This window comes from Sinohyriopsis cumingii, chromosome 3 (genome assembly GCF_028554795.1).
Source record: "Sinohyriopsis cumingii isolate HCF-2022 chromosome 3, ASM2855479v2, whole genome shotgun sequence".
Classification (NCBI taxonomy): Eukaryota; Metazoa; Mollusca; class Bivalvia; order Unionida; family Unionidae; genus Sinohyriopsis; species Sinohyriopsis cumingii.
This window is the reverse complement of record NC_142963.1, coordinates 41,996,181-42,009,373: the sequence shown is the minus strand read 5'-3', so window position 1 is coordinate 42,009,373 and position 13,193 is coordinate 41,996,181. Positions and strand designations below refer to the sequence as shown.

General features: G+C 35.4%; 1 protein-coding gene across 3 annotated transcripts in view; it reads left to right on the top strand.

Annotated features, from left to right (window-relative positions):
* The window catches only part of LOC149802755 (uncharacterized), a 54,698-nt gene that overhangs the window by 28,654 nt on the left and 12,851 nt on the right, over window positions 1–13,193 (top strand). For 2 of the 3 annotated variants that reach the window (XM_089952181.1, XM_089952180.1), the window contains 2 exons: window positions 4,302–4,403; window positions 9,453–9,600. In XM_089952181.1, the coding sequence (XP_089808307.1) occupies window positions 4,302–4,403; window positions 9,453–9,600 (250 nt within the window). Of the gene's footprint in view, window positions 1–4,301; window positions 4,404–9,434; window positions 9,601–13,193 lie in introns of all 3 variants that reach the window. The other variant, XM_089952179.1, reaches the window with a different exon arrangement.

The window sequence follows — 13,193 nt, the reverse complement described above, 5'->3', positions numbered from 1 at the left end:
AGTACTTTTTCTAAGCAACAGTGACATTCCATATAGTCAACTGAGAAAACAAAATAAAATTTAGATAACGATGGAAAGACCAAACACTTTTTCAAATAACAGTATAAATGATCCAAATGGTTGAGGAAGAAAGAAAAAAATTCTGATGTGATGGAAAAGACCAAGTGATTTCCTGATTAACAATACAAATGGCCAATGTGCATGAAGGAGAATTGTCAGTGTATCTCATAGTGGTGCAAGATTGAAAGTTTTAAAAAATACCCCTGGTGTCAAACCTGGGGTTCAGACTGATTTAAAATAAACATGGGTATCAATACTGTGCACAAGTTGTATATCTGAGGCAGGGGTGTGTGTGCTTTTGAAGCAGAAGTGAAGGTAATGGGAAATGCTGATTATTCTGCTTCAATTGGTTGTCTGTCCACATTTGAGTCAATAAAGTAAAAAGTAATAGGTACTAGGCATACAGTGCCTACTGACGTAAGAATGTTGATTTTAGGGAAAATGGGTGAAAGTGCTGAAATCATATTCAAAAAGTGAGAAGCACAAACTACTTGCCAAATTACAAACCTTCAGAAATTTCTTCATTGTGAAAAAAGATTCATTCATGCTGTATACATTTAATGCAACCATTCCACGTCTGCCTTTGTTCCTTCTCCAGCAGCAAATGAGGCATTGCTGGCTTTGTTGAAAATAAAATGTTGTTGTAGGGTTTAATGCCATTTTTCATTACACAATAGGCTATACATGGCGGCCAGTATTAATGGTGGAGGAAGAACCCGGGAAAACCCCGGAAAGAACTACTGACCCATGAGAAGCTACTGGCAAGCTTTCTCACATACCCACGTTGGCTGAATCCAAGACTCGACCCCACGCAGACAGATTTGAGATGGCAGTGATTCATAACAGACAGCGCTTTACACCACTCGGTCACTTGGGACCCTGAAAATAAAATGATATCCTTAAAGCTGAAATTTTATGAACAAAACAAATGATTGTGATTCTTATCTCTTATAAATCTAATGAAAACAACACAAGATTTTCTTGTGGTGAGAGAAAGCTTCTTTCTTGTATGTTTTGCAGTGTACATAACATGAAGAAAAACATTTATAAAAGGTATGATAAATAGGTTTATTTGGGCATTAACAATAGTGACAGGGCCTTAATAAGGTAATGAAGTAATGAAAAGTCGTTAAATTTTTCATTTGGAAATTTCTTTGTGAACCATCTTTATAATTGTGACCTTTCTTTAAAGATATTTTGCATGTTTGGAAGCTAGAAATATTGTTTGCCAAAGTAAAGAATGCAGTTCAGAATAATATTTTTTAATGTGATAGAATTATGAAGACTGTTTTGTATAGAAGCACAAATGGATCTGTGAGAATATATTGATCTTAATTAGTGCCCCATTCAAAAAGAAAAACACATCCATTTGTCAGAGAATTGATTGATTTCAACGAAAATTTAGTTTTCAGCTTATATCAAAGGGACCTAGAAAGAGTTCATTTTCAGGTTGTCAAGATAACTTCATTCAGATTTGGTATGTGACTTTATCTTGCTGAGACCTCAGAAAGACATTAGTTCAATCATTCGACAACATCGTTGACTGGAACTGTGGCCTGTAATAGCATATCTTTCTAACTTTTGTTTCTATGCTATAACTTTATCATGAATTGCATGATTTCAGCCAAAATTTGACATTTAGCTTTATTTTAATTAGGCAAAGAGAGACGTTTCCAACTTGACAGATTATGATTTACTAGAATTGTGGTCATTGATTGCCAGTTGACATAATTTTGGTATCCATTGTATAAATTTGCAGAGACTTGTTGGACTTAAATATGTTTCTTTATCGTGATGAGAATTCACATGATTTCTGTGCAGAGTTCCATTATTCAGTGACATAATTTACGAGTTATTCATTGTCCTTATTCAGTGATTTCATTCCTACAGTGCCCCCCCCCCCCCCAAATCATAGTGATCATCAAATGTCTTTGGCCGTGATTCTATGCCCTGCTAAACTGGTCACAAGAAATATCCCTAGCCTGAGAGGTCTATAGCTCTGCTGACAAAATATTTTAGCAGGGCTCCCAATGGAACTGCTGCACCCCATTTAAAGGTTCTTCTTACCCCTTATTCATTAAACACGGTGGATGAAATGGCCAGGGCAAAAGTATGTGAACTTTTCTATCCACCCACCCCCAAGGGGCAGGAAGTTGGCCCTTGAGAGTGACACCCTCTTGTCATGACCTCCCCTTGAGGTCTCATTTCAGATGTCTGGTCAGACCTAACAGTTGATGCTTGGTCCTCACCAGAAGAAAAGAGTTGCCACCTTCACTTCCAGGACAAAAGATCTGTCAAAGACCCCATTTTGGTTTCATCAGACGCACATTAGCCTCCTTGTTTTTTTTTGTCTTGTCTCACATCTTTGAATGTTAGTTTCAGTTTGAGAGAGAATAAAAGATGTGTAACTGGATTTGAACCCATAACATCAAGTTTTAGACGTTAACCCTCTATACCTCTCAGCTGCAGATCCCAACACTTAAAAAGGAAATAAAAACATTTAGATACTGTAAATATATTTACACATTTGATCTTTTTCTTGTTTTTACATCATATGAACTCTAAGGATGTGATAAGTGGTACTGCTCTGCCTCGTATGCTAGATTCCATAACTGCCAAGTGTCCCGTTTTGTTCCGTATTTGTCCCAAATTTTGGACATGAATACAGATGTATTTTTTTGCACAAAAAAATGTTTTTTAATTTAAAAAATAAAATAATTTCCTTGCAATTTTCAGTTTAGAACAGGCACTCTGTTCCATCTGATAGAAATGTATCGCATGTATATAGGAATACAGTTCTACAGTATGATTGGTTCATTCAAAATCAAGGCTACCATTCCTGTCTTTATATCTGCTTTTTGGATTTTGCAAACAATTACCGCTGTCACCGTATCTCATCTTCGTAATATTCAACTTCTAATCATGTTGAATAGGAAAGCAGAATATTCAGAATTTTCTCAAGGAAAGACAAGAAAACAGAACTGGAAGGAGAATTGTGCCATCTTGTTTACATTTGTGAAACCATCTAGTAAAGGAGAAAACTTGACGTTTTGCTAATTATGTAATGTGATTTCATTATTGGGCATGGAGGCGCCTATGAAATACAAGAGCATGAAAAAGCAAATAGACATCTGCTTGTTGCTTCATCATACACAACTCAGCCTGAACTTACAACATATAAAAATACCAGAGAGAACCTTGATGTAATTCAATCGAAATTTAGATTATTAAATTTCTTTTCAAAATGAACATTCCTCTTTCAGTTACTAGTGTTGCTGGCCATTTATTTCGCGTACGTTTCCCAGACGGTAAAATCACAAAGGATTACTCTTATCCCAGAATGAAAACGGTTCGGTTAAAAAATCGGACAGAATTGAGATCATCATTGAAAGTTGGTACATTGCAATTGGTAATGATTGGGAGAAAAAAACAAGGTGTGGAAAAGGCTTCTATAAACAGCCTGTATGTCTGAGTGTTGCACTCTTGCACCTTCTGAATGGGCACCCAAATGGAACATGGTGTCTGTCCAGAAGGTACAAGTGCTGTGTGCAACACGTGCATCTTTGACATTAAATAATTACGTGAGGCACTGTCATACTTTACTGATGGTTGTATATATTGTAAATAGTTATATATGCATTAAAAATCAGTATTTGTTCCTGAAAATCGGTATTTTTGTCATAAGCTGTCAGTATTTTTGGGGCCCCGAGTGGCAGAGTGGTCTAAAGCGCTCACCGTTCTGGATCACTGCCATCTCACCTCTGTCTGCATGGGTTCGAGTCCAAGGCTCAGCTAGCATGGGTACGTGGGAAAGCCTGCCAGTAGCTTCTTGTGGGTCGGTGGTTCTTCCCTGGATTTTCCAGGGTTCTTCCTCCACCTGTTATACTGGCTGCCATGTATAGCCTATCTTGTGCTGAAAAATGGTGTTAAACCCTAGAACAACAACAACTGTCAGTATTGTTGTACTCGGAGGTTGGCAGCTATGGATTGCAAGACTTTTTGTCAATAATGGAACATTGATTATGATGGCTTTTTCATGTTGTGAACAGTGGTTTTTTTCATTGACAATGGTGCTTCTAGTGCTCAGCTTATGGGGTAAAAATATTACTTTCTCATTTATCTTGTATGCATTACACTAACCAAAAATTATCTTTATGCATAAAATGTAAGAAAAATATTACCCTGAAATTAGTGGCATTTGAAGTCTAAAACTCGTGCAGGTGATCATCATATTTTTCTAGAAACACCTTCCAAAGCTGGACAGAAGAGGAAATCAGGTGCAGCATCCCCGGTGGAAGATAAAAAAGCTAAACTTACCTTGGGAGATACCCAAGTCTCTGGAGGTAGGTTACAATCAGTGTCAGATCAAAATATTTTATCACAAAACAAATGTTTATTGTTTTGGTTTAAAACAAGTATTGGTTGTCAATCTTTGTGCAAAATCTGTATTCATGTGACTGGATTGGCTATTGTGTTTTGTGCTTGGGCAAGCTACTTTGCTTGCCTTGGCACAATATAAATTTCGAAATTTTGCTTTGCAGTAAACCAAGAAAAAAATTATTTCAGAAAACGACAAAACAGTCATTAAAAACAGTACAGATGTGTTATAATGCCCCTTAGTATACTACTGCCCTCTTATAATGCTAGTATGGTCATATATCCCATTCATTTGGTTGAATTTGATTTCTATTATTGATTTTTATTTTTGGGAGCTGCAGTATGTCAGTTTGCAGTGTCAGACTTGTTATCTAAGGGTTTCAGGTTTTGAATTTGCCCAGGCCAACCAAGGTCATATGCTGTTGTGTGTCCTTGGAAAAGTCACTTAGTTTCCATTTCCTTAGCATGATAAAGCCAGTAATGTGTAAGTGCTTTTTGAACCAACAGTATAAAAAATATTCCTCTTTATTGTGGTACTTGAATGTTTAAGAACCAATTATAATTTATTTTCACATCATTAGATGCACTCTCCTGTAGTATTACACAGTAATTAGGATTCCTATATGCTGCCTGATTTGTGCAATATAATGAGAAAAATTTTAAACTCTTGCATATGTTATGTGAAATGGGGTGTGCGGATTAGTGACAACAATGGGAAAAGACTGGCTAATTGAAGCAGTATTTATGCTCACAAAAGTATTTATCACAGTGTGTGTATTCAGACTGGTCAGATAATATGTATAATCACAGTGAATGCAAGCTTGATTGGTAGATCAATCACATCAAGTTATCAGCATCAGAAAATCAGGATCATTATGAGGCGTGGATTTTCTGAATTTGACTAGCACTTACGAAGATCAGATTACTATGATAATTATACTTTTATCATGTACTTACCAATGTGGTAAATTGATATAATTGCAAAACATAACTGAAAGAAAGAAATTGCTTTACATTTTGATTGATCTCATGCAAACTTCATCTTAAGTCGTTAATCAAATTTAATTTTTTTTATACAGCTGACATGCACATGTATATCAGTTTTATGCAAGAAGCATGTATAACATCAGTTCTCATTTTCACTACTATCACTGTTAACAACATAGATTTTTGATGCATGGAGGCTGCAGATGTGTGTTTTACAGCTATTGTACAGTTGTAAAAGTTTGCATCATGAAAGAGTTGATCTGTTGAATAACTAGAAAAGTTTCTCTCCAAGGCTGGGTGATAGCATCTGAACTATTTCCAGCTGGACATTGTAAGCAGCTGCGATATGACCTTGCTATGGGAATTACACAACTGTTTTAACAGTTATTTACAGTGGGATTGGACAAATTGTTAAAAAGATGCAGATTTGTTAAAGAGAATATTATTCATTTCCATTTGTATATCAAGTGAGGCTACAGTTGATCATTCACGCTTGTTGAGTTATAACTAGGAAGCTTGAAGGAAAATGTAGTTCAGTATCGTTTAAGAGTAAGGTAATATGCATCTTGGCTATACAAGGTTCCAACGCAGTCTATACCTTGGAGGATTGTAGGATTGTACAGATATTTCAGCTTTGTCCTGGTGATAGCTATTGGATTTTATGAGTTGTCTCCTTTAGTATGTAATGCCCAATAACCAATAGCGACAGCGATGCATTGTATGTCGGCTTAAAATCGTTTAGGCAATTGACATCAAAAGGATACCTTTTAAGTTTGACATTGAAAGTATTACTGTATACCAGATAGAAGCCATTACATGTGTATTTGAGGGAAAGGATGTATTTGTACAAACACAGACCGTCAGTGAAAAATTGCTTATTTATGAGTCTGTTCTAGTTGTTTGCTCCACTTGTCTCGATCTCATAGGAACAGTGTTCAGATTTGAACAGCTTGATATTGATTGGATGAGGTTTCACAGACCCGAAGCACCAGAATATCTGAAACATCTGCCAGGGTATTGATAGGGTTAACACATTGGAACCTTGGTTAGTGCAAATGGTTAATATGGGATCAGAAAACGACATGGGATTTGATGTTATAATTCAGGCTTATCCATGGGTAGAAAATTGATTGGTATATAATAAAAATATCAACTGAAACTTGTATTCTTTGTTGAATCAAAGCTTGCTGTTTGAGCTGGGTATGACCAATCATGTTGTATTATAATAGATATTATAGTTTGTCTTCAATATGGTACATATTGTGTTTGTATTGTATGCATAAATCAAATGTAAATTAGCAGGTGAGTGCATGGAAAATAAATATAGCTTGTATCTTTGAAAACACTATTTGCATGACTGGCTGAATTTTCAGACTGAATTGAAATTTCTTTCTGTTTCTTTTGTATGTTAATAGTGCTCAGATACACACAAAAATGCTTTAAATTTGTTTTCTCACTTAGTTTATAAAAGCACTTTCAGCACTTGAATCTTGTGAGGAAATGGGATTCAAGTTTTTTTTTTATACAGATACAACAACAGAGTATTTGAAACTGCAGCCCTTAGATTATGATGTCCAAAGCTCTGTTGGCTGAGCGAACACGTCTCTTAATTCTGTTATTTAATACTTTGGTTGGAAAAATATTTACCAGACCAAATCAAAACAGTATCCATAATTGTATCATTGCTGTGATCCCAGGCTACAAGGCTACACAACTTTCCTCCATTACATCACCCTTCATTATAACATGATTCTGGCTATATCACATTCACACCATGGACTCCATTTAAAGATTTGAAATAAACAAATTTCATCTTTCTAATTATAATTTCACAAGATGTAAACATGATTATTTCATTTATTAAAACAGATTTTAGAAAGTAAAAAACAACATGGAAATGTGTTTTCTGAGTGAATATCGAACTCAAAGGGCTTTCAATGACTTAAGTGAAAACCTGATCAGTAATGAACATCGACCAAGGGATTTAACCAAACAAGGTAGTCCTAAATGATCATCTTGAGATGTCAACATATTAAACGCACCACAAGTAGAGGTGGTTCAATAAAATGTGTATTCACATTATTTTCTCTAGTATAGTTACAGCCTGACAGGAAAATAACTAATTTATATTATTATATAAACTGACAAAATATGAACATTTTCTTATCTATCTATTCGAATGAATTAAATAACAAGGTCACTCATTATATGCTTCAAGTAACTGAGGCAGTGTTACACCTTCAGCACCAATTGTGGGCACAGCACAATTAATGGCTGAATTATCACAAATTTCAACCCTTGAATGCCCCTTCATGCAGTATTAGAAAACAATTATATATACATTTCAAACTGTATGCTTCTCCAATATACTGGGGAACAAGGGGACAGACTATCTCTATATCAATGGATACTTCCTGCAACAATGGCTAATCATACTTGTTTTTGAAAAACATTTTACAAATAACTTTTTGGCCTGTCACAAAATAGCTTCAGTGTGACCCCGCTATAACAAGGTATTTAACCTCTAAATAAATTAAATTTTCATTGCCTTAGGTACAGCCAAAAATACATTTCATTTGTAGCCATTGAAGACTTTATATTGCAACTCTGCCCACTTGCACAAACCTTGAAAGTTGCAGATATTGCCATATTGCAGTGTTCATCAAATTTAGTCGCTTTGCCCATTGCAAGTGCCAACATAGATGTAGATAGACTTACAGTAAAGAAAAGTTGTTGGTATATTTGGGGGGGGGGGGAATTTCCAATAAATTATTTTAAATGATCCTTGGTATGGATGCATGAATCTTTGGCACATCAGTACAATCCTGACTGAATTTATTCATGGGTAACAATTTTCATAGATTTTGTGCTTGCCATGAATCAGTAAGACTCCTTGCCCAATCCATAAATTGGAGTATCATCAAAAATTTTATTTCTGAAAGTCACTATTGTATGCTTCAGAAGAAAAAGGAATTCACAGTATATAGTGCTGAACAAGAAAAACAAACCTCTCCATTGAAATGTAAATATGCTTCACAAAAGAAGAGATAAAAGGTAAAGATGTTGCCATATCTTCCAGAAAATGCGCACATAAAGAAAAAGGCAAAGTGTGGTATAAAAAAATGCAAGGCTCATGTGTAATTCATGTCCAATTGCAAATACACAGGACTCTCATTTGCCTTTCATCTTGTGCCAACAGATCAGGATCTGTGATGTTCATTTAACTTAAAATTTGATGTGTGCAGCATAGATCATTGCCTGCCTGCACATTTTGTGATGTGATGGTAGATCTCATTTTATGATGTTTATAATAGGTTTCATGCTGTAGAGATACACGAGTAGAAAAGTTGGATAAACGGACTCTAATTAAACGGACTCTAATTAAAAATTCATGGCATGGTTCCCTCTACTGCCTGCCGCATAAATCAAGGATAGTACGTTAAGACAAGAATCTGTGCAGGCATTTTATGTACTATTCAGACTATCCCAGAAAACAATAATGTGTGGGTTGAACGCTATCTTGCAGTTGTCTTCATTGAAACGCTTCTTATGTTGAATTTCATGCTTTCAAAAAGTTGCAGTCTGTAAGTTGGATGAACAATTTATTTGGCTCTTAGTTTTTAATCACTCAACAGTATATGAAAGACATTTTTAGAGGGATTGCTTGTTTCACTGCAGATGTATTTTATCTTTTTGAGTATAGTGTTTGGCAGTAGGATGTTATAATTTGTAATGATCTCTACAGACCTTGTAAAGTACTTTCATCATATTTATGAACATTTAAAGTAATAGTGAACTTAGACTAGTGCAAAGCATACCAGATTGCATTTTCATTAATTATATAAGTGACAATAAACTGTATAAAAAATGTACTTTCATGATAGAACCCTGATGAACATGCCTAAATGAATGAAACCGTTATGACTGGACACAACATTTGGCAAAGGGGGTGTGTGGAAAATGTCATTGGTCACCATAAAAATTTTTGAATGTTGGATTGATTTCTTTAGATTTTCTTTTCCTTGCAGGTGCAGAAGAAGATAGGCGGACACTATTTGTCGGAAATATAATGGAGCCGGTTTCAGAAGAAGAGTTGAAGAAACTATCCCCTGACATTATTGATGTGCGATTGCGATTCAGAGCACATAAAAGGAAAAAACAAGTAAAATTAATGCAGTAAGTACTGTTAAGTTTTATTAAAAGCAATTAGTTATGAAACAAGCCTTCTTTTTCCTTGTGATGAGTAAATAAGTGAATATTCTCCTTTTTAAATACCTTATTGTTATATTTGTACACGTTTAGAAAAATATATTACTAAGATAAGATTTCAGAATAATGCAGCTTAGAATTCCATTAGTTCCTAACTGCTGGGCAAAAGAAATTGCAGCTGCAAAGGGGTGAGTTGGATGGAGTTGAGAGTCTTTTATAATCCATACAGTTATAATCTTCAACACAAATCATAGTGAAACAAACAGGCATGGATTTGACCAGCAGTCCTGACTGAAATGAAGTCTGCAATAAAGCAATCTGATCAGATAATGGTTAATTCTGAATCAAAATAGACAATAACGACCTTGGACTAAAAAGTTAAGACTTGTTGATGAATTTGTGTCCCAGTCACATAAAAGTCTGAATTATTTGCATTTGATAAAAATAGAAAATTTATAAAACATACATTTTCTTGAGGTTTTATTATTATATGCTACAGTGAGTTTAGTTATAGCCCATTTCATGCAGACTTCTGTGAACTTTGTAATTTGCTCGGAATTTTGATCACGTGGCGGTTGGTCAGCTGACCATAATAGTCACTCAATAGGTGGTAGGCAAAATATGGTGGACGCTTCAGCATCAGCATCAACGTTTGTAACTACTTCAGCATCGTTTTCTATGCTAGATTTTGTTGAGGCCATCAGTCTTCCTCCTGACTCATAAATTCGTCAATTTAATATTAGCAGGTAATGTGTTACTGCTGTTAAAATGGTGGTGGTGGTGGTGATGATGGGTAAAATTAGTTTTACTTATTTGCTATTGTTGCAAATGTTTCATCCTCCCACCCTGCTGTGATGTCCTGTACTCTTGAGACCAAGTCAGAAGAGGATTGTATTCCACATGTTGCTGTGACATAGGAATCGGATTGGGAGTATGTTTTTGATTCCACCCCTCTAGTACTCATTGCAGAAGGGAATTATAAGTATGGACTGGGAACTAAGAGTCTTGGAAAAGGAAAGCAGTGCAATAGTAGCAGTGAAGTATTACATAATTAAAATTAGTTTTAAACATTCTCCAACAAAAACATTTTCACTCTTAAATGAAATAGTTGAGTATTACCTTTGTTTTAAACTTTCTACAAGGTCTGTTGCCAGTTAAAACACAAGTTGTTTACTTGGCATAAAGGGATGGATGACCATTTCTCTTCTTTATATTGTTAACTTTATGCATTGATCCAACAAAAGCAACCATATTAATTTACTAAAATGATGGAGTATATTTGTTGAGGACCGTTGTAACATTTATTGGCACTGTTTTTGAACCTCTTTACCATTAACATTGAGTTCTAGGGGTCAAGCAACAGTGCTACATTAATGCTGTTTGATCTAGATGATGTTCCATGTATGGCACTATCATTCGGAAATAAAGAGCTACAGCTTTCTTCAGTGTACAATTTGGAACAAACAGCATAGACCCTAATTAGGCCAAACCCCACTGCTGACCCTAGCACTTTTTCCTGCATCATTAAAAAATAACACACATGCACACACAGTCACATTAAATATATATAATGTTAATATTTTTCCTAAAAACGACCTGCCTACAGTAATTTTAAAACCAGTAGTGCAATAGGAAACACATTTTTTTTTTCTTGGCTTTGGTTGGTGCATCATGTAACAGATCTGGCTCTACAATGTAAGTGGATGTACAGTGGTGATACTAGGACCTGTCTTGAAAGACCACTTTTTAAAAAATCATGGATTCTCATGATAGGTCATAAAATTACATAGAATATCTGTGCAAAGGGAATCTGGTCTCAAAATGGGGTGGTTTCTTGTAGCAGTGGTCTTACAAGACAGATTGTACTATATCATAATTGATATTCGTATTTCATTTGTAGCATTGGTCTTACAAGACGGACTTTACTGTATCATATATTATTTTCATATTTCATTTGTAGCATTGGTCTTACAAGACAGACTTTACTGTATCATAGTTGATGTTCATATTTCATTTGTAGCATTGGTCTTACAAGACAGATTTTACTGTATCATAGTTGATATTGATATTTCATTTGTAGCATTGGTTTTACAAGACAGATTTTACTGTATCATAGTTGATATTTATATTTCATTTGTAGCATTGGTCTTACAAGACCGATTTTACTGTATCATAGTTGATATTCATATTTCATTTGTAGCAGTGGTCTTACAAGACAGATTTTACTGTATCATAGATGATATTCATATTTCATTTGTAGCATTGGTCTTACAAGACAGATTTTACTGTGTCATAGTTGATATTCATATTTCATTTGTAGCATTGGTCTTACAAGACAGGTTTTACTGTATCATAGTTGATATTCATATTTCATTTGTAGCATTTGGAGGATCTTAAAGGAAAGCTTAATGTTGTCACCTCTTTGTAACCATGAATGTATAACTTTTATCTCTATTACTATGTAAATTATTTGTCTAAGTTACATTATAACAATTTTTTGAGTTATTGTCACATCTTTTCTGTTAGTTCATAAAAGTCCCACAAATGATAAGTTTTTTATTGAGCGTGATATGGATGTTTATGTAGAGTTCATCTGATTGAAATGTTGTTGTTGTGGGGTTTAACGCCACTTTGCAGCACACGATAGGCTATACATGGCAGCCAGTATTAATGGTGGAGGAAGAACCCGGAGAAAACCCTGGAAAGAACCACCGACCCATGAGAAGCTAATGGCAAGATTTCTCATATACCCACATTGGCCGAAACCAAGACTCGAACCCCCACAGACAGAGGTGAGATGGCAGTGATCTGTAACGGAGAGTGCTTTAGACCACTTGTCCACTCAGGACCTCTGATTGAAATGTCACATTTGTTCCATTTTTACCATGACTGGTTATGGACAGATTAATGTACGGAATGGCTTTTTTTGTGTGTCCATCATCTAAAGTCCATCCATTAGCACAAGTTTTGTTATTGCTAATTGGAGGATTTCCAGGAAACATTACACACACATTCATCGTAAAGTCTGGTTGGTCCTTAATGAAAATGGTGCTGCTTAAACATCCAGTACCTTTTATGTCAGGTTGATCCTAAATGAAAGTAATGCCGAACCGATATCCATCTTGAAGATCTTGTTATTGATACCTTTTTTAAAACAGAGAGTCTTATCAATATGGGGACTTATCCAGAATACTTCTGCTTTCTAGTGGGTCCTAAATGAGAGTGGTTCTCCCAGGGCATCCAATATGGCCACACTGATGGCCATCTTGAAAATCCTGTTGTTGCTACTCTACCTGAATGGAAGCTCACGTCAACATGATGTTTGCACTGTAAGACTTTTTATGTCTAGCTGGTACTATATGAAAATGGTTCTGACCTGACATACAGTGTGACCATCAGGGCAGCTATCTTGTAAACCTTGTCATTGCTACTTCTCCTAAATTTCATATTGACATAAATTTTCACCACAAGACCAAGTATTTTATCCAGTTGGTCCTGATCTGATAGAAGTTTGGAACGATTCTGTTTGAATATTGCATTGATCGGCCATTTGATTGCCA